The sequence below is a fragment of the Silurus aristotelis genome (assembly GCF_946808225.1).
Source record: "Silurus aristotelis genome assembly, chromosome: 1".
NCBI lineage: Eukaryota > Metazoa > Chordata > Actinopteri > Siluriformes > Siluridae > Silurus > Silurus aristotelis.
The window spans coordinates 10720148-10742692 of NC_139574.1; the positions used below are offsets into that span (position 1 = coordinate 10720148).

Consider the following 22545-nt stretch of genomic DNA (forward strand, 5'->3'; position numbering starts at 1 on the left):
ATATTTTTTCGTTTTAATGGGAAGATTTTGCTAAAGCGTGACAGAGGCCAGGGAGGCACCTGCATCTGTATAGCACATTAAGATTCTCCAAGGAGCAAGTTTGTCTTTTTGAGAGACTTTGACACATTACATCCCAAAAACCAAAGAACCATTTTGCAAGGCTTTGGGAGAGACAGTTTCATGTCCCATGAGAATGCAGAGTAATGAGAAATTGGTTTTGTCAAGCAGCAAATTTTCCTGCTGGAGCAAGACCTGAGTGTCGGTACAAAAGCAGTCGGAGATCTTAAGTCCGACTAGGTTACTCTGACAGTCACTATTGATCAAAACAGAAGCATGAATAATGCATTTTATCTGGGAAAAAGTCAACTGTCAATACTTGAAAGCTTCTCCAATGCCAAGCTTTTAATGGTTCGACGGAGGTTTCACAGAGTGAATAGCTTGTTTTGTTCCATTAATCAAAACCTTTTAAAAAACCCTGTCCAGATCTCCATATTAGCATATATAAGCTAGCCTTTTGAATACACAGTATTTTATTTATGTAGATGATACCCTGCCACTGTCAAGAGCGATTTGAACTGAAGAGAAGTCAAAAGCTATATTCATCACGGAACAAGATCCCACAGGCTGATTAAAGGATACAGCTACTGCTATAAATGAATAAGTAGCTTTAATACGGTCTGATCTTTAATCAGCTGTTAGATGTTACCTAAATAATCATATATATAATATTTAAAGCGCTTATCCAGATATAGTGTAAATGTATCTGCTTTAAAAAAATATTTTTATTCAATAGACATTATTTTACAATCGGGTCCAAATCTAAAGAGACTTTTCAAAAGCCTTACCGGAGAATGTTCAGTTATCAGAACTAAATCAGAAAGAAAATAGTTCACTGAAAAGAATTAAGACCCATGTTTTGACATAGGCTTCTCATATTCTCCTGAAGTTGATTGCTAACCGGAGAACAGTTATCAGCAGGAAGCCAGCGCTGCTTGATTGATGGAACTGAAGAGAGAAGGTGCCAGGTCCTGAGATGGAAATGATGACTGAGTGACCCCTCTACCCAGCCATTATGCCATCATCCTGACTACTGGATGTATTTTCCTTAAAAAAGAACCAAGATTCCAGAACAGGCCTCTGAAACAGGCACTAATTACAGACTTCCCTCGAAGAACACATTTCGTACAGGCTTTGAGCACTCGTTTATGTCAAAACGGCTGGAGATTGAGCGAGAGAGGGAAGGCACAGTGTGTGAGTCGGTGTAACAATCCCAGTCGACCGTATCCTGTTTTTCTTTCCTTCCATCCAAATGTGCTTTCAGTTAGCCGCAGTCTGTGAAGCGCTCCTACGACCATTCTCTATTGTTTTGCTTAGCTTTTTCGCTCATCAATTAAAGCTGCTTCTATTTTGAGCCAGGACCTGTCCCCTCGCCAGCTCATGAGTAATTACACAATGTGCTTGTAATTAACATAAGAATCTCTGATGATGAAGCCTGTGGAGCTGGTGTCAGACTGAGTCACCCTGCTAGCACCACACCTGTGCGAGTCGCATTTTATTACTCTGTTACTAGCTAATGCAATGTTGTAGTGCTTACTTATCGTACTGCAAACACACACACACACACACACACACACACACACACACACACACACACACACACATATATATATATATATATATAGTAACTATTTGAAATGAATTATGATTGATTTACTAATCTGCTAAAGGGATACAAAAACTATTCACTGAAAGGGGTTAGTATTAACAGTTTTGCACCCTTGGTTAGGTTTCAGTATTTAGCTTAAGGGAATACCTGAAACTCTTTAACAGGTCATGAAAGGATTGTAAGTTTATCACTGTTTTCAATGCACTATAGTCAAAGAAAACGGGTTGGAGTCATTTTATCACATCAGCATTTTTAGGAGCATTAAGGTATCAAGGTTTTATGATCCAGATGGGAGCAGAGGTCTGTAGATAATACCCAATAATATCAATAATACAAGAAGAATCACAGTGCTCATACCAAAAGCTGCCTAGACAGCTCAGTTATTCATCCATTGTGCTTGAGTACTGATGCAAGTAAGATCTGCGCACTAACCGTGTAATAGTGTTCAGTGAGCCAAAGTCATTACTGAAAAGAAAATGCCTAAATACAATATCATAATATTAACTGATGGCTTCATAGTTCAGCTAATCACCTGGAATAACAAATCAGCAAAGCTTAAAGTTTGGGTACTGCCCTTTAAAACACACTTCTCTGGAAAAGTGAAGATCATTTTTATAAGCATTATTGTTTCATTCTCGAGCCACAATTGTGCATAAATTTTCGCTTATTAGCCCGAAACTTATCGTTCCTCATTGTGTCAGAAACAAATTATTATCTCACAGGAAAATATGTATAATTGAATCCCATTAAAACGAGGCACTAGTGTGCTAAAAATAACACCGGCTAATTCCTGCACTTAGATTCAATGATAAATGAAAGGAATTGACTATTGGTCTTGCAGTGCACACTAATACAATTTTCATGAAAATGCGAATTAATTATACCTGTAGTTAATGGAATTTTAGAGCAGGCTGTCATGACAGGCAGGTGGTAACGGCTGAAGCGAGAGAAAGAAAAGCATGGCTTGATGGATGAATCGATCTTTGCCCCATGGTAGCTAGCAGGCTAGGTTTGTGTTTGCTTTGTTGAAGCATTTTGTTGCCCTGCCCTTCAGTTCTTCTCCACTTACTGCTCATGTTTGACCTCTTCCAGATGGTATTTGTATTTGAGAAACAAAAATACCACAAAAAAAAAAAACAATTTGTGATTATACTGATCAGCAAAGCTGAGGGTTTGTTGTTGTTCTTGTTGTAAGTGAACAAAAAAACAAGTAGAATAAAATTAATAGAAAATCAGTATAATTCACAATATAATTATGCATTACGATTACATATACACAAACTGCTAGTTTGTCTAGCGAATGAAACTCCCTTTCGCAAACCTGATTAGCAGAAGGATAACAGTTGGGATCAACTTTCAAAGCACCATGCCTCTTTAAATTCCCCAAATTAAACCAAGGCAGACGTGACCTGCTAGACCAGAAAGACTCTGTGCCTAATGCCACACACTCACAATAGAGAAGGAGTAATGGGTGTGTGGTGGGGTAATGACGAATGTTTAATAAGCGTAAGACTAAGCGTAAGACTACTACTACCTTAAGGGAGGATTATAACATATTCATCTTATGCACTATAACCAGAGTAGTCTCATCAAACACGGATGCACGAACCCCACACATCACACAGCCCAAATGTGGTGAAAACACACTCTCCTTGTTAATCTAATTGCACACTGGGCTTAGCTGGCAGCCTACAAAGCAAATCCAGACTAATTCTGTTCCCACTTTTTGGCTTTTATTTAGCAGTGTAATGACTCCAGTGCCTGTTATTCTGCGTGTGGAAGCAAATGTAGTTTTTACATAATCATTCTGTGCCAGATCTCTACATTATATTTACGAGACATTTTTCAATTTAAGTCTACTTTTTATAAATGCCTACTCAAGATTGAGCTTCCTAATAGTATTCATTTAAATACAAAAAGCTATAAACTTATCCAGTATTTTTATATTGAGAAGATGACACTTATATATCCTGTAGCAAAATGACATTTCTATCCAATTAGATTATGAGAGGTTGCCTGTGGCCACACATGCCCTCTTATTAAATAATTAACAAGCAAAAAAACAGGATTTTTTTCCCACAGAGCAGTCATGGAAATGCTATAAATCATGCACAAGGTCATAAACACATTTGGGGCTTCACAATTATAGGAAGCATGGTATGCTACGGTTTTTAATTGAGTTGAACTTCTTTGTGGGTTTAATTAAAATAATTATGCGATATGAAATTCTCCTCAAAACCTATACTGTGTTAGATTTTCAGGCCATTTCACAGGCTTTCCATCTTGCTTAACTGCCTAACGTCTGAAGAAAGAGAATAGAAAATGATGAAAGTTAGGTGCAAGTTGACCAAAATTGTACAAGCGGACTTCAGGGGTCCAACTCGCTCGCAACGATTATAGCCGCTAGCAATTCCGACTCCTGTCCATAAATCCCATTCTGTTTAACAAAACACACTTTCAGCCGTGATTGATGTTTTTACTCAACAGCAGTCTCGAATGTTTGACCTGACGTTTCCCAGGCTGTACACCGAAAGTGCATGTCCAGACATAGAGACATATTAGTGTGGCCATGGCGTTCTCTGTAAAAAAGTCAGGGTCAAGGAAATGCGTAATATATGCCCCTTTCCTTATAAGGTACTCTGGTAGTGTTTTGGATTGTGTCCTATGCATTCGCTCCAACATCTGGGAGTTTGCGTCTTAGGTAATTAGGGATTTTCAGCTGTGCTAATGATGTTTTCTGGATCGCCATAGCACACAACATGATGTTGGGAAATCTGTTGCAGATTTTGATACTGTTCTTGCTACTTCACTCACCCAATTTTTACACAACATTTTTTCATGTTTTACAAGTACACTCTTGTTTATAGTTCTCTCTTTTGCACATTGTACTGTATATTATACAGTAGGTTTACTGGTCGGTGCTATTTTGTATCTTGTGTTGTTTGTTTGCACTGTCTTTGTTTTGCACTGTTTGCACTCATTGTACACAATGCACATTATGTGGCGAGGACACTTAATTTAGTCCCTAGCTCTGTGTTCTGTTAAGTAGCTCTATGTTGTGTGTTGCAGCTCTATGTTGTTTTATGTAGCACCAGAGTTCTGGAGGAACGTTGTCTCATTTTACTGTGTACTGCATCAGCTTTATATGGTTGAAATGACAATAAAAGCTTGACTTGACCTGACGACCAATTTCTCTCAAAACCTAAATATGTATCTTCTGGTTTAGAAATATGTACACAATCAAGAAATAAACCAGGTAAACCAGGTGCATTTATTTCCCAGTTACGTTAGGGTAAAGCTTATTGTTGCTCTCTGAGAACAGCTATAGTGAAAAGCACTACAGTATTCAACAAGCAATGTAAACAGTAAATAAGTTACATACAATAAATACAATCTAGGTTATGATAACAGTCTACAGGTAAAGGTAAACAGTCATAAACATGCATACCATTATTGCAAATGTTGATTAAATTAAATGAATAAAGCAAAAAAAACCCACAATGATGACAATAAGTTGACATAAGTTGACAAACATTATACAATTAGAACAGTATAATGATTTTTGTGTCATGTACCAAGAACTCTGAACAGCATGTTTTAAATATAAATGTTGGTTGTGTGCCAATAACAACAGTATAGAACAGTATAATGATTTTTTTTTAGTTAATATATACAATGAATTGCACTAAATGCACTTATCTGCTGAACTTATTTAAATATATAAATAATAGTAGGCTTAGAGATAATTGCATTTTAAATGCAACTGTTTATTTATTAGGTGGAGACTGCCAAGAAACATTTAGGAGCTGATTTCAGATAAAGCTGTTCATTAATCTTTTTGTGCATTAATAAAGATAGGAGTGTGATTGTGGCTCCTTTATGACTTCTGTAGTTCATGAACTGAAAATAGAAATCTTAGATTTTCTGGGTGTTCTGTAGAAGTTGTTATTGGCACACAACCAACATTTATGTTCAAAACATGCATCTCATCTGTTCAGAGTTCATGGTACATTACACAAATGGTGACAAAGCACAAAGGCGACAAAAAGCAATATTACTTCCAATGATTGTGTCCCATCTATAGGTATGTACCAATTGTAAAAAGTATTAGACATTATCAGCAGTCATGTTTGTGGCTTTTCTGCTCTTTTGTATAGAAGATTTTTTTCTAATTTGACTTGAATAGCCCTACATAGCCAAAATGAAATGCCTAAATTGAATCGCTTGTAAAAGAAAAATGTGGCTAAAGTTGTTTCCTGACTGGAATCTCAAGGCCACAACGACCTTATCCAGGCCACAACGACCTTATCCAGGCATCCATCTACTCAAATAGACATCACACAATCCAATTTTGTGTTTGTTTCCACATTTATTATTAATACTCTAAAACAAAAGATTATATTGACTGCATTTATGCAGCAGACATATTTTGAGATTTTCTTGAAAACTGGTTTTGCTGTGAGAAAGCAGCAATGGCAAATCTGGTTCAAGTTGAAATTTACATTATACCGTCTGTAATGAGGCATAAAGTAGCGAACTGGACGGTTTGTGCTCATTTCCATTTGTTTTTGTTCTTTGCTTGGATGTCCTGGAAGTTACAGTAGACGAGTGTTTAATAAGAAATGAAAGCCATGTCAAGAAAAACAGCCAGCAATGTTCTGCTTAAACCCAGCCAGGATTTTAATGTGCTGTTACCATGGCTGCTGTGTGATGACTACAGCACTTCCAGGAGCCTGATGTTTGAAACAGGTTTCTAAACCCATACTGGAAGCTTTTGTGTGAGTTTTAAACTTAAAAATGTGATTATTTTAACTGTTAACATTATTGAATGGCTAGATCAGATTATAATAAATGGTTTTCACACGTTCCGGCTATTTTATTTAAAAGTGTGTCACAAAACAATGCGCAGAAATGTTGAGCCTTTAGGAGCAGTGTGCTAGTCTAGCTGACTAGCTCATTTAGCTAGTATTTGTAATGAAAATCAAGTCGTAGCATCTAGGGTAATCTAGGCTATCTAGCTGTAGTTTTTGGGATGACAAAAGGACATAGGGTTTCATGAGATTGTATGTAAATACATGGACTGTATTTATTATTATTTTACTTTGTGTTCTGTGTACATTAAAGTCTATATGTAACTATAATCACCATACAGTCAAGAAGTAAGTATACACCCAGCGATCAGGCAGAGTCAAGAGCAAAAACTGCAAAATCAATCTCTTTTATAAGCAGAGGGTAAGAAGGTCATGTGCAGTCTCTCTCGTCTCTCCTAACAGGGCAGGCAAGACAGAATGTGTTTTTCACGGATATAATCATATCATAAAACACATATGCAGCAAGAGTCTGTCTGTGTCACTAGTTTAACAGACATGCTTCTGCTTTGTCTGTCTTAAATCTGAAAGACTGCAAAGTCTGCAAAACTAGACATTTGCAAACAACACACTCAGACTTTTCCTGTACATTTAGATTCTGCCAGTAACCCATATTTTCTCTCTTGCTCTCTGTCTCTCTCTCTCTCTCTCTCTCTCTCTCTCTCTCTCTCTCTCTCTCTCTCTCTCTCTCTCTCTCTCTCTCTCTCTCTACTCACAGGGTATCCCTCCATAATGATAACAGAGCTCATGATTAATTTATGAAGCATTCATCTTTTCATACAGCACACATCTGAAAATCTCTCCTCTTTTATGCATTTTTACTGCTTTAGTCGCTTAGCCAGACAAGTCCCATATCTCCTGGTTATCCAATAAACTCCTGCATCTTATCACAGGAAATTAAATCGTCGCCAGTGCCACCATTTATTAAGCCCAACTTCATTAAATCAATCTTACCTTCTAGGTGCCTCGCTTGGTTATAACAGTGTCACACTTCAGGCATATTTTACAGTTGAAGTCTTTCATACTTTCAGGCTGTTGACTGTACAACTCGCTCGTTCTTTCCTCAGGTTGATCTTGGGTTTCTGCGTTTTATCTCAGCCATCGGGACTCAGGGTGCCATCTCTAAGGAGACAAATAAAAAGTACTATGTGAAGTCATACAAGGTGGACGTGAGCTCCAATGGGGAAGACTGGATCACGCTGAAGGAAGGCTCCAAACAAAAGGTACAAGCTCTATTTGGACACTATGACACTTATAATGAAAGGTCATCTTATACAATAGCGCTACTGAAAATTTCAGTTCTGGCTGGTCAAAAGGTGATCATTAATTTTTTAATACCAGCGGCTCAGAGTGCTGCTTCAGCAGAGTTCATGTTAATGGACATTAGACATTACACATTAGAAGGAATCTCCATTGTCAGGTTTTTTTGCATAGTCAGAAATAAGTCTGTGTCTTTAAGTCTTTAGGATAAGAGTTTTGCTGTTTCTCTATAGGATAAGCTGTGTTTTTTCCTTATTAACTTCAAAAGATCAGATATGTAAAAAGCCTGGGGAAGGAATGTCTGCATATGGTTGCTCTTATATAAGTGATAACCAGAGATGGCAAAAAGTACACACATCCTTCACTCGAGTAGAAGTACAGATACACTTGTGATTAAAAGACTTAGTAGCCATTACTACTACCTGTTTTGGTGTAACACTGGTAACTACACCTCAGATCATATTAATATATTATTACAAAAGAATTAAAAATTTTGTTATCTGATGAATGTATCCAGGCTGAACATCCACCATATAGACGACAAGCAGAGAAAAGATGATGAAGATCAGGTCATCTCTGTTATTCTTTATTGCGCAAAAAATTATTATTGCTCAATTGCTGTGGTATAGGAGGAACTTGCTTATGTGAACTTGTTGTTATTAAAAATGTTAACTTCAGGGTGGTAACAGCTACATACCGGTCTGCATTACACCAACCTGTTATTGATTATACAACAGCAGATGGGTATATATACTATATCAGGAAATTAGATATGGAAAGATATTATCCAGGTAGCCATTTAAGTTTAATGCATCTTCTTATTTATAGACAAAACTGACTTTTTGTTTTTGTTCTTGATGGTTGGATTGTGCATTCACAATACTGTACAATTTGTTTTTGCTTGTTATTTCCATGAATTTTGCTCACATTTGGGTTATTGGATATTTCACTGCATCAACATACACATGTGTTGGATCGTTACGATCTTACTATTACAATAGCGATATGACAAATTTGTACAAATATTTTAAGTTTTGCGCGGCAGGCACAATTTGACCCTCATCTACGTGCCCACTGCAGTATACATACAGTATCTCACAAGAGTGAGTACACCCCTTACATTTCAGCAACTATTTTAGTATATATTCTCAAAGGACAATACTATAGAAATGAAACTGGGACAGTAAATCTATACTGCTATACAAGCTGCACAATGACTACTCTAAAATATATCCAAGTTTCATTTTTATAGTTTTGTCCTTTGAGAAAAATATACTAAAATGGTTGAGGGGTGTACTCACTTTTGTGACATACTGTATATACTGTATAGTTTATACAGTACAGTAGTGTAAATTTGGACAGTTTTGCTAAATGATGTACTGTAATTTGTTAAATTATTCTCCTGGGTGGGCTAGGCCATGTCTCAACTTTTCAAGTTACAATGGGGTCATCGAAACACATCTCCATTGTAACTCGGGGACTACCTGTACTTTTTTATTGTTCAGCTATGATTAAACAATGCTCAGAAATATAAAGAAAGTTCTTTGCCTTTAAAGTTTTAGTTGAAATGGTCTCAAGCTCTCAGCTCGGCAATTTGCTATATAAAATGTGCATCTGAAATTCTAAGTCGAAATCACGCTGATGATTTTTGCACATCTCTCCTGCAGCCTGGTATAGATATTAATTCAGAACAGTCTGCACTGTACCGTTTAATGCCTATTTCTTAGTGTCATTGCCAACAGAGTACTCGTCTGTTAAAGTATCCATGACGTATCCGTCTCCATAAAGACCACCATGCTTTCTAACGTCTCTCAGACTCCCAATTTTCCCCCCAGCCTGGAATGCGAACTCTTTCTGAGACCGAATGAATTTACAAGTGCAGTAAAAAAAAAAAAACAACAACATGAAAAACAACTACAAAACAACCACAGTAGCCAGACAGGCGGTGGGAGATTTTTATTTAGAGCTTTTTTTTTCTGATTGTTGAATGATGTCAACATTTGTGTTTGGGATTTCCACACTTAACAACAAAGCCAAACAACAAAGGCATTAATAAACAGAGACTTTTGAATGAAAGGACAGAGGGAAAGAGTTGTGTGTTTGAGCAGCTGGACAGAGTAGTAGAGCTGAAGGGGTCAGGAGTAGGTGTAGGTCTTTTATCTTTCTTTTGTCTTTTATTCAGTTAGAAAGTGTTTAAAACATGTTGACCTAGCTCTGTGTGTTGCTAGTGTGTGTGTGTGTGTGTGTGTGTGTGTGTGTGTGTGTGTGTGTGTCTCTGAGCATGTGTGTCTCAATTGTCTATTGTTGTTGTCTGTAAACCCAGAGGCCCAATTTCTCTCCTGACCCCCCATTAAAATCACAATTCCCTCTTTATAAAGACTTTACAGTTCTGACCATTTTCTCTCTCTCTCTCTCTCTCTCTCTCTCTCTCTCTCTCTCTCTCTCTCTCTCTTGCTCTCTCTCTCGATGCTCTAAAGTGCTTTAGTGAAAAAGGGGCCCATTTGCAGAGCGCTGAGGTTGCAGTTTGCCTCTGTGCTTGCCACTCGCTCTCCAAAAAAGGCTTTTAATAGTTGGTGCAGTTGGATGGAGCATTGGCGTGACATTTAAAGAGAGCCCCTTGTGTTGTTCTTTGCCTCACACTCACACATTTGACAAGCTGCTCCCAGAGACCCTGAGATATCAGCAAGAACAGAATACAGCGGCATAGAATAGATCGCAGGTTCTGCGGTCTCATGGCTCCAGACATCCTAAACACATCTAAACACATTTGTGTGTACAAGTGCACAAATTAAAGAGCTCCGTGTGAATGGATCTCGCATCTCATCCACATCTCATCTCATCTAGGGCCGAGTAACAGCATGTCAAACGGTCACAAGCATTCAAGACCCTATGATAAAATAGAATACAAATACTCTAAGGTTATGTTTAATAAGAATAAGCCATGAATCCAGACAATTGTCTGTGTTAAGTATATTTAATCACATGTAGACTGAGAAGGGTGTGATGTTTTCAGAGAGGAAATACAAAGCTTTTCCCTCCAAACCCTTTCCCTTTCCTCTGGCATGTCGAATTTTCCTTCCCTTTGCTGAACACACTATAGCTGTCAGTTCGGTCTAGATCTGGGAGACATAACGATATCTGACAAAGCCACTAAATGAGCCGTACTTAGCAAAGTGACCACATGTACAGAACCATAATTAGACAGGGTTTGAACTTTTACTGCGGTGTTTGAACCGCTAACAGATAGAACAAAGCCTCCCTGTGTATCTCTCTACAGCTGGCAATGTTGGGAGCCCAATTTATAACCAGCATTGAATTATGGAACTGTGTAAAATTCAGTATTGATATTTTTTATTGTCACTCTTAATATAATTCGTGTGCAAACAGTTTCTTTATTTCCTTGCCTTCCAGCAGCCAATGAGAGAAGGGTGGTAGGTAGAAAAGACTGCAATTCATTCATCTTGGAAACCAATAAAAACAGAGAGTAATGTGGCATTTATAAAACCTATAGTTAAATAAATGAACTGAAAGTGGTTCGCTTTAACACGGACTGAACCTCTTGTTCCTGTTTAATCCATCAGCATATTTTATTTAACCTGTTTAATTTATTTTTAAGTGCTTACTTGGACAGATGCATAAACACCCTTGCCTACTAATACAGAAAGTTGTTTGAATGTAAGAAAGTAAGCACTGAACAGTTGCTGAGCCAGTTATACTCTAATGTTCCCGAAATAATGTTTCTTGAAGTGAGCTAGAAAAGGGTTTGCTCACATAATACTCAAGATTAGGTAATAAATTAAACATAATAGGGTGTGGGGTTACAGGAATATAATTAACAACCCAATACAGGGTTAACCATTTTCATATGTTTAAAGATATTATTCTATAATACAGGATTCTAGCTGCTTAACATTTCTGGGTTTTCTTTGTCGTATTTTCATGATGCACTACGTTTTTAATGTTTTAACTCTTTTGAATGTTAGTCATATTAGATTACACAAGTCATACAAATTATACATATAAATGTGTGATTTGCTTTGGAACTACAGAGAGTCCCAAAAGACTCCATACATAGAGGAAATTAACACATATTTTGGCAAAATGTAACTTTATTTGCAAACCAAGCGCATGATTGTCATTTCTTTGTAAACACCCGCAGAGTTGTTGCTTGCACTCATGATGAATTCGCATGAACACATCTGATGTTAAGGCATGTAATTGCAATTTGAGTGTGTTTCGGTAGATGATCTTTTTTGCTGTATCTTTTCCTGGTACATACACCATGGACTGCTTTTCTCAGAGGAATTCTTATGGTCTACCTAAAAAATATTTCTAATATAAACTAAATATACTTTGCTAAGAAGTGTTTCTGCTCTGTATAGAGACTTTTGGGATGTAATAATAGCTGCTGTTATCACCAACAAAAGGTTTTTTTGTCAATACAAAAAAAATCTTTTTTTTTAGATGATGCTCTTCTTTTTAGGACATCTTTAATAAATGTTATATAAAAGCATAAATGTAAAAAAAGAACTTTATGTGATTCTGAATCAAATGTTGAATAATCTTGGAGATTAGTTGTTTTGGGTTGAATAAAGCAGGTTTGTTAATTTTTTTGTCTTTTGTCATCCTACAATAAACACATTGAGACTGATACACATTTAGCAAAAAATGTTTCTTGTTATAATTACTGCACCATCTCCCACTTCAATGTGTTGAATGTAATCCAGATCGGCGGCTATGTTTATTAGATAAAACGTGACACAATTTTCAGGCTTCTAGGGACAGTCCTTGATGAATCCGCTCCAGAAAGCATGATAATAATTAATGTGGGATTTGCTACTTCCCTGGCAGGTTTTCCTGGGCAACACGAACCCCACAGATGTTGTGAAGACCTTGCTGCCCAAACCTACACTGACACGTTTCGTCCGGATCCGGCCCTACACATGGGAAACGGGCATTGCTCTGCGATTTGAAGTGTATGGCTGTAAGATCTCAGGTGAGTTTCGAGGCGAGTTGCCCGAATCCTCAGCTCATATCGATTTAACTAAGCTTAAGCAGCTGCGAATTGTCAAACATATTGTTTATGTTTAACAATTTAAATTAGATTAGCAGTACAAGACAGAAGCCATGCTTGGTCCATGTGCTCCTCTAAAGGGCAATAAATCTCTCATCTAAGTTGTTTACATTTCTTGCACACTCCTGGCATGTGTGAGAAATGTTTACTCTTTGCACTGAAAGATTTGTGCTGTTTTTCTTTTTTTGACTGGAGGATGTGGGGGTTGTTTCTGCATTATATATGGAACCTCATGTGCTAAAGAGGATTACGCTTTCAAAAGTCCTGTGTTTGGATGTTCTTCATTTAAAATGAATAGTGTCTATGGCAGGCATGGTTACTTCTCCTTCGAGAGAGTAGAACATTCTCACTTCTGCTCTCTTCTCCCCTCTGAACCCACTAACCCTCCCCAGAGCTTCGGCTTTTCCACCAGACACACTTGCACACGCATGTTACATTCTTATTATAAATGCATGGCTCTTCGGTCACCACTCACACAGTCCCAGCTGGCTCAGCTCTCATTTGCATGCTCATCTGCATGTTTTGGCATTGCTCCACCCTCAGCAGGGTTTTGATTATGAAGCCTTTCATGTCATCAGCGTCTCCCTGCTGAGACGTGTGTGTGTGTACTATCAATCTAATGTACAGCCTACATTTAGTGGTTCTATTTTTATCTTCTGTAACCTTCTGGGTGAAATTTAGTATTGGTTGTGTATGTGTGTGGGTGTGTATATATACTCGGTTTGATGAAACGCTAGCGTCCAGCTGGGGCAGCCATGTTTAGGGTGGATAAGTGCACCACATCTAAAACACATCATAAGAGCTCAGGCTTCTTCATGACATCATCAACGTGCTGCGGGTTCCCTCTAATGATGCGGCCATCTTGGAGCATTCACAAACTTCAAAAAAATTGGGAAAGCCTGTTTAAGCATAGAGCATGTCATGCCTTTGAATGCATATGTATATAAATAATACATTCCAAAAATATATTTTTAAATAGACAAATCTTATATATTTCTACACTGACAAAATTATGGTTTTGATAATACTGTATGTGCAGTATGAAGCACGTGGTTATGATAATATGTATATGTATGATAATAATAAGAAGCACTTGTAAGTATATAATTTTATCAAAAAATCATCCAAAACTTTCCATTTACAAGTGAACAAATGTAAATATTTATTTTAATTCTAAAATGCTGAAATATATGTAAATAATGTAACCTTTGGGAATTAAAAAAAAAAAACCCTCTGGAAATTCTTTCTAGTTTCAGTAATCTTTACACAGTACTCCACCCATACCGAGTTAATGGCCCTGCATGTGAAAGTTAAACATACAATCCGAGCATGATTGTCACAGTATATAACAACAGAGAGATATGCGTTAAAGTGCAGGAGAAGGGTTTGATGAGACGTCATGTGTAACAGTCATTCCACATCCACATAGCCTTTAATAACCTTCTTCTACTTGTTTGTAAATAAGGCCATCTGTGCGTGCCGCCACCCGCTTCACACACCCACCCCAATCACTGCAGCCGGACCGGCAACTCACGCAATGACACACACACACACACACACACACACACACACACACACACACACACACACACACACACACACACACACACACAAAACCAACCACCAACACACACACAGTTTGACAACTTCCCACCAAACACTTCCAAAAGAATCTTCATAAACATGTCTACAAAAACAAGTAAGTCGATGGTTTTAAAGGGATTCGTTCAGCACTATGAGATGGCTCAGTGTCTTTGGATTCTTAAAATGTTATAATTTGTCTGGAAGGATCTGAATACATCTAAACTGTTTACTAAAACAAATTTACATATAGATTGTATTCTTTAAACTTAATTCTTAAAAAATACCAGATAATAAAGTGGGAAACAAACATAGACAGAACATGTAAAAGCGTTACATCTGAGAACATTTAGTTGTAGTTTTCTATTTAAAAGACAAATTCCCACACTGTGAAATACGTATATATATATATATATATATATATATATATATATATATATATATATATATATATATATATATATATATATATATATATAGTATGTATACAAAAAAAATTTTATATTTTTTTTCTCCTATGATACTTGGCCTAAAGGGCATATTTGGTACATTATCATTTCTATAGTAATAACGTCCATCATTACAGTGAAACGAAACATTGTGCAAATATGAAAGCCAGGAATATATTTTAATACTGAGCCCCCAAGTAAATTCCCACATAAACTGCTAATTCCTATGTCCTGTAATATCCCACCATCATTTGACTTTTTATTTTTATTTTTATTTTTTTTTGCTTTCTGTAGCTCACACATCTGGGCACATCAGAAAATCGCAGGGAAGCGTGCTTATCCGTTCCAGAGCTGCACAGACAGCATTGGTATTTCACACTGCATTAAGCCCATCTGTGACACATCTCATAGTGTTTCTGATGCTTTCCCGATTCACAGGAACTGAACTGATTTTAGATTGTAATATTGCGGCATGTCTTTTTTTTTTTTTTTAAGAGTGGCTTATGATGCATGGAGAGCCCATGTAAGTGCAAATGTCTTTTTAGACACAAACAATTACATTAAGGATAGTATATAAGGGCTCCTTCAAGAAGCCTTACATTGTGCAATAATTGTAAACTTACAAGATTCACCAAAGGTTCTATACTAAAAAAAGGGAAAACAAAAAAAGGACAAGCCAAATAGGATTGGGAGAATATCAAAGACGAAAGAACAGGGTTGGAGGAGGGGGAGAGAAACCTGGTGCATGAAAACTAGAAGCTCAGATGTGAAAGGTAGAAGCGCCAGAGGAGAGGGGAGTTTTAATTAGATACCTGGAGACAAACACCGCAGGCGGGTGAGTTAATATGCACAGAGCAGAAAGGAGAGAGCAAGAGAATGAGAGAGAAAAGAGGAACTGCTTATCTGCGTATGCTGTGTCTTCATTTTCTCTTGGGTGCTGTCTCTTTGCTCTAATTTACGTTTCTGTCTCTCCAGATGCCTTTCTGTACTCCATCCCAGCCTTTTTTCTTCTAAGCGCACTGAGACAGCTGTAGAAAGCCAGTAATACATTCTGTCTCCATGGTTCCCCGTTCCAATGCGTTTCATGAGCTGAGAACATTGCTGTGCCCAAGTTCCTCAGTGTTCGCGTCCACCTGTGTCTCACCTCATCCTTCTTTCTTTATCTCCATGCAGAATATCCATGTTCAGGAATGCTGGGAATGGTCTCTGGCCTAATCACCGATGACCAGATCACCGCTTCCTCACACACAGACCGCAACTGGGTGCCGGAGAACGCTCGACTCCTGACCAGTCGCTCAGGATGGACTCTACTTCCACAACCGCAGTCATACATGGACGAATGGCTCCAGGTGGACCTGGGTCAGGAGAAACTCGTGCGCGGACTGATCATCCAGGGAGGGAAGCACCGCGAGAACAAGGTCTTTATGAAGAAATTCCGTCTGGGCTACAGCAACAACGGCTCTGACTGGAAGATGGTGATGGAAGCCAACAGCAACAAGCCCAAGGTGAGCGGAAATGCAGCTGGAGTTTAGCGTTTAGTGCAAATTATTTCAGCCTATTGACAGTATGCTGTAAAGTTTTTAAACACAGTTCCCTTAAAAAAGTGCTTTTTTTTTTTAAACAGGAGTTGCTTAAGTATTGCCACCCCTAATATCCTTCCCTAGTGGGGAAACTACAGCACCATGCCAATTGAATGTCTCACAAAATGTATACTTAAGATGCTTGCAACATTTTGGACCAATTTCCCATTTTTCTCTGCAGTCTCTTTTATAGTTTTTTCATTTTTCATGTGGACTAGTCTTTTCAAAATAAAATAATGGTATTCTGACTTAAATTACCTTTAAACCGTTGTCCTTTTCCACTCACTGCATAAAATGTATCAAATGTTTTTTCCAATTTTGGTAAGTAGGATGGATGAGGGGGAATGAGGAAGAAGGATTTGCAGCAGCTGACTGTAAATGTGCTAATGCCTCATTGGTATGCATTGTGCATGCTGTTCAGCCACGCTGCCCTCAGGAAGAGAGTGAAGAGACGAAACACCTCGTGCCTGTCAGAATACACCAGCAGAGATCTAGCACAGGGGCCTCTGTAGCTGATTTAAAGGTCCTAGTTGTACAGTACCTCCTTTAGATTCTCTCTCATCCTCTACTCTGTCCTCCTATCCGAGCTTGAAGGAGACAGGAAAAGTTAACAGTGAAGCCCATTAATTCTCTTTCACGCTGTTACTGTTGTAGACCTTTTCATTATGGGAGCATGCGTTAGTCTCTTCAGTTCTTTAATTCTCTCTCTGTTTCTCATTCTTATGTGATGTTCCACTGTGTATATGGAGTCTGTTAAAACTGAAGTGAATGGCAATGAGAGATTTTCTCAAAAGAGAGAGAGAGAGAGAGAGAGAGAGAGAGAGAGAGAGAGAGAGAGAGAGAGAGAGAGAGAGAGACACCCTGCTGCGTTGGTAGCTGGCGAGCTTTTGCTTTAACGTTCCCTTCAGATGTCAGTCACTGTTTGGATTAAGAATTTTCGTTGTTTTATCCCCAGTTCTGTCCCACCGCTTCGTCCTTTCACAGAGATCAAGAAAGCGCTCAAACGTATGGCTGAATTCACGTGTATGCTCTATATTATACTGACTACCTCTTTTTCTTTCTGTCCTTGTGCAGCTTTTCGAGGGGAATATGAACTACGATACACCAGTATTGAGGACAGTGGAGCCCATCTTGACTCGCTTTATTAGAGTTTATCCAGACAGAGCTACACCAACAGGCATGGGGTTGAGACTAGAGCTGCTCGGCTGTGAGTTTAAAGGTAGGCCTACATATAGTCTACTCTATTTGTCTATGTCTCTCTCTCTCTCTCATTTCCCTCATAATGTTTTACTTGTCTATGTGAAAAGCAAACAAAAAAAGTTGCAGACTAAAGGGCTTTAAAATTAAAAATCGTAACAGTGTAAAATCACGCTGTGTGGTCCCTCATCATGGAGGAATAAATACAGATGCTGCTTGGCTGAACTTGAGCGGATACACTCGAGAGGGTAAAAAGTAAAGCCTCAGGGCTTCAGCCTTCTTCAGGATTAGTGCAGTTGTCCCACACATTCCCCATCAAAGGATTTCTTTTGCCCAAATAAGCTCCAGCATATGGCCCTCGCTAAAGACAGACCAAATGACAGGGACCCTCTAAAGAGCAGAAATGATATACAGTCCATCCTCTGGAAATCCCATCTTTATATTTTAAAAGGATAACTTCACCCTGAAATGTGTTTCTGTTGAAATATCTGTAGCATGTTTACTGGTTGTTTTTATGTTATTCCCATGAGAGCTTAGCAGTAATGTGTTGCACTGATGTCACAGGGGGATGTTGAACTTATATTCCTACTTACCATTTTCCAGTTATATGAAAGATAGCAAATGCAATGGTCCTAGAATGCAATACAGCTGGCCAATGCAGTTATGCTGAGTTGCAGCAGAGCCAGGCTAGTTTGCAATCCACAAGATGATAAGCACAATGGTATTAGCAAGAAGTTTTAAATGCTGGTATGTTTTACCATGTCTATAAATGAGGAGGTAATAGAGCTGGACAGACCAAAGTACTTAAGTGCTGATGTACCACTCTCTATTCATAGAGATGAATGGGGCTAATTTCTGCTGCATTACTATTAGTACATGAACGGCTGTGTGTGTAACATAGGTAGTAGCGAAGAACTAAATAGTCAACTCAGAATATTATTACAAGATAATGAATGTTGGCTGCCAGGTCCCCTGGTGGTCTAATGGTTAAGATGCAGCGCTCTCACCGCTGCGACCCGGGTTCGATCCCCAGTCAGGGAACTATCCCCAGCCACTCTTAGTGCCGGTCCCAAGCCCGGATAAATTGGGGAGGGTTGCGTTAGGAAGGGCATCCAGCGTAAAATATGTGCCAAATCAAACGTGCGGAGGATCCGCTGTGGCGACCCCTAACGGGAGAAGCCGAAAGAAAGTTTTAATGAATGTTGGCTGCCACTCATGATACTGTTTCTATGAAAAAATACAAAAGTAATGAAGGATGGTGGATACAAATACTGGCCTTCTTCTTCGTTTTTTTCTCCTACTCTACACACTTTCCCTCCTCCTTCGCTCTCACACTTTGAGCTTATTTAAGTTTGTTAGGAGTACATTCTCTGTTGAGACAGCATTAAGTGGATTTACATATTGGCTTTCTTGGAATCACTGAAGCTGGCTTATGTAAGCTACGGCGTCCCACTGTGGGCTCTAGCTGGATGATAGCTTGTTTTTACTGGCAAAGCCAATGCACACACTCACGCACCACACACATACGGACAATTCACAACGGTTTATATATACTCAGTCATTCTCTCCTTGTCTCAGACACACGGTTAGAGTATAGCATATCATGAAATATACACACTTGGGTGTTATCCGTATCTGTAAGAATAACAGCAGGGTGCTAGAACGTAACCAAAGCGGTCGCAACTGATTTATGCATTTGAATGTTACTCTCATCTCTGTGATTTTTTTTTATATACAATGTATTAAGAATTAAACATAAACACACTTTTTCATGGGCCACTTTTAGTCGACTCATAAATCTGTAGATATATGTAAGGACTTGCAGCTTCTTTTTTATGTAGGTAACTTATTGGAGTCTCTTTTTTGCCATTTAAGTTACACACTGTGAAGTGAACATTCAGTATGTGCCTAAGAAGTAATTTTGGAGTTACAGCGGGAAATGAATTTGAATATGGTAGTTTTACACAGAGAAAAAGAAAATCTGTCGAATACTGTGACTTAATAAATTTAAAGCATTTATATTTAAAGATAAAGCCATGTTTCACAAGATTTAATCAAGCAATTTCAAAACATTTTGTAACAGAAACAATCCATGGCCATAATTTCAACAACTAATGAATTTAGTAGATAGCAGCTCATTAGGGAAAGCAATTTTTTCGCAGATTTTTGTAGATTCATAGGGTGTGATTTGTTTTCCAAAGGGTCTGATCAGCAAAGTAACTAAGAGAGTTAAAAGATTCTTAAACAGAGAAGCATGCATTTTTCCCTCTCACTTTATTTAGTCTCATCTGAGAATCTGTTGAGTCTTTCACAAATTGTAGTTGAACATCCCTAATGTGTGGACTGTGCAGTACAAAATATCGGCTTTGATTGTTCCAGCTACTTCAAATCATGCATGCAATTTAAACCTGCGTTTAACAACAAATCTAACAGCAGGAAATTTAGCCCGTCAAACTTTCAGTAATCCCATCTAACCCCTCCTTCCTGCGCTCACTTCCTGTTCTCTCTCTCGCTCTGTCCTCTCTTTCTCTCTCTAACTTGCTGAAAGCCTGGCAGGCTCAGGAGCCCCTCATTATTAGTTGTGAGTAAACGGAGGGAATCCGGCTGTGAGTATAAGCAGGCAGAGCCACAGGCAGCAGGACACGCATCTGACTAATGAGAGACCTGAGTCTGCCTCACATTCACACATACAGACCAAGCCCTGGGTGGAGCTGCTCAGACTGCCAGGACACATAGCAGCAGAGCCAAACCCCAGCACCTAGACACAAGCAACACACTGGCACATATATCACACATACACACATGGCTCAGGAGATGCTTCTGGTGCTGCTACTATGCTCTTACTAGCTAGTGTGTGATTTGGGTGTTTTATCATGTCGTGCCTTTTCTTTATTTAGTAATGCCCTTCTCTCTATATATATCTCTAGCACCCACTGTGCCTCCCACCCTGCCCGTTCCTCCAACCACACCATCGGACGATTGTGATGATGATCAAGCCAACTGTCACAGTGGAACAGGTGATGACTACGAGCAGAAAGGTGCTAACAGCAAAGCCTGCGCCCTTCCTTGCTACACCTTGCTACTAACTGTATTGCACAAAGCATGTTGCCCTCTACTCATTTTCCACATGCTTAACCCCAGGCACGCAGGCTAACCTGAGCACATTCAAGGGTCATTTCTTCTATAAAGTCACCTTTCACTAATAATTTGTGCTACATGAACAAAAGTATCATTTTGACACTTGAATGTGATTCCAGCTACTATTTATAAGCCGTCTCTGTCCTGTTTGCAGCAGCTTCGCTGTGTTGTGTTGTGTTGCATTGTGTTGTGTTGTATTGTGTTAACATCTACCTATTATGTTGAAGGCATGGGGTTATTTTTCACTTCATTGCTGGATACAATCATGTAGAAAGTTAAATGTGCAGTTTTTAATTTTGTATAATGTAGTTTTTCGTTTATTTCCAGACTATTGAGAGTCCTATGTGTTAAACCACTGTTAACCCAAAGGTCATTTGTAAAGTTAAAGGTCATGATTTAAAAAATGCTAAATATGCATATTTAGTAGTTTTTGCATCACTTTAGCATATTGTAATAGATCTGAAAAGATTCATACTTTCTGGATTTTTTTAAAAAAAAATTCCAGTCTGTAAATGAACCTCACCCCTGTTAAGCACTTAACATTCACTAAAAAAAAAGAAAGATTATGAAAGATTATGGAATACCTAAGTATGGAAGTTGGAGTGAAGACAAGTGACTGTTAATGGTTTCGCCATGATTGCGCAAGGGCTCTAAAATTACATACTGCTCCTTTAATCACTTAACGGGAACCTGCAACTTCGTTTTCTGACAATTTAAGTAAAGTCGAGTCCATATCCAGCTGTGTGTCTGATTTCACTTTGTCTCTGGTGCAGGTGGCACTACTGTTCCTGAGACCACTACAGAGATGGGCCCCATGACAGGTGAGAGAGATTAACAGTTCTATGTGCTTTCACATTATTTGTTTCTTCCATTACATACTGTAATACACTAGTCCTTTCTTTTATCTCAGCAATAGGTAGACATGAACGTTTATGAGTTGCGTTATTGCTAATGAGTGCTGTAATAATCCAGCTTCATCAGCATTAACGCAGTAAAACTCTGTGTGGATATAAATTGAGTGGGAGGACAGAACAATTCAGTTCTCTCTAATTAGGATGTGTATGTGTGGGGTCTGATGATGCATGCTTTTTGTTATGCTAATTTTGCTGGGTCCTTACAAGGATAGAAATTATTTTGACCCTGTAGGAATAGTCAGAAAACTCAATGCAAGCGTGTTGTCTAGATATCTTACTACTGAATAGGTACTTCCATTCCATTTCAAATGCGGTTTATTTGTTATGCAAACGGATTTAAATATTTTTGGACTTCTGGTGAAACTTCACCAGAAGGAAACTTCTGGTGCCTTCCGCTGCAGCAGTACAAATCCTCTGGAGATGGGAAAAAAGAAATAACTTTTAATTGGATAGCGGTGTTTTTTTTGAGGAACAGTGGCAGGGAGCCTTAGCTGTGGCTTTTAATGGAAAAAATTTTCCTCTTCACTGGGCAAATACTCTGCAGAAGCCACTCTGAATCCGCACGTTATTGCATTTCATACTGTCTGGAGAAAGAAAGGCGACAACATCGTTTGTCTTTTATATCTGTTATTTTTTTTTGTCTGGATTTTACACCCCCCTATTCTCTTGTCTTCCTGTCTTCCCTCCTGTCTCACAGAAAAGAGTGTGCCCTGTATTAAACAGCCTCGATTTCACACCTTCTGCCTATTTCATCAATATTATGCACATATAAATATCACTCACAAGATTTTGCATCTGCATAATCAGTGACAGCTTTC

At 38.4% G+C, this 22545-nt stretch overlaps 1 protein-coding gene across 3 annotated transcripts in view; it reads left to right on the forward strand.

Annotated features, from left to right (window-relative positions):
• Positions 1-22545, forward strand: part of nrp1a (neuropilin 1a) — a 67191-nt gene that overhangs the window by 39159 nt on the left and 5487 nt on the right. For 2 of the 3 annotated variants that reach the window (XM_083545409.1, XM_083545408.1), the window contains 6 exons: positions 7602-7757; positions 12646-12790; positions 16072-16403; positions 17553-17697; positions 20603-20713; positions 21587-21634. In XM_083545409.1, the coding sequence (XP_083401535.1) occupies positions 7602-7757; positions 12646-12790; positions 16072-16403; positions 17553-17697; positions 20603-20713; positions 21587-21634 (937 nt within the window). The remainder of the gene's footprint in view (positions 1-7601; positions 7758-12645; positions 12791-16071; positions 16404-17552; positions 17698-20602; positions 20714-21586; positions 21635-22545) is intronic. The other variant, XM_083545410.1, reaches the window with a different exon arrangement.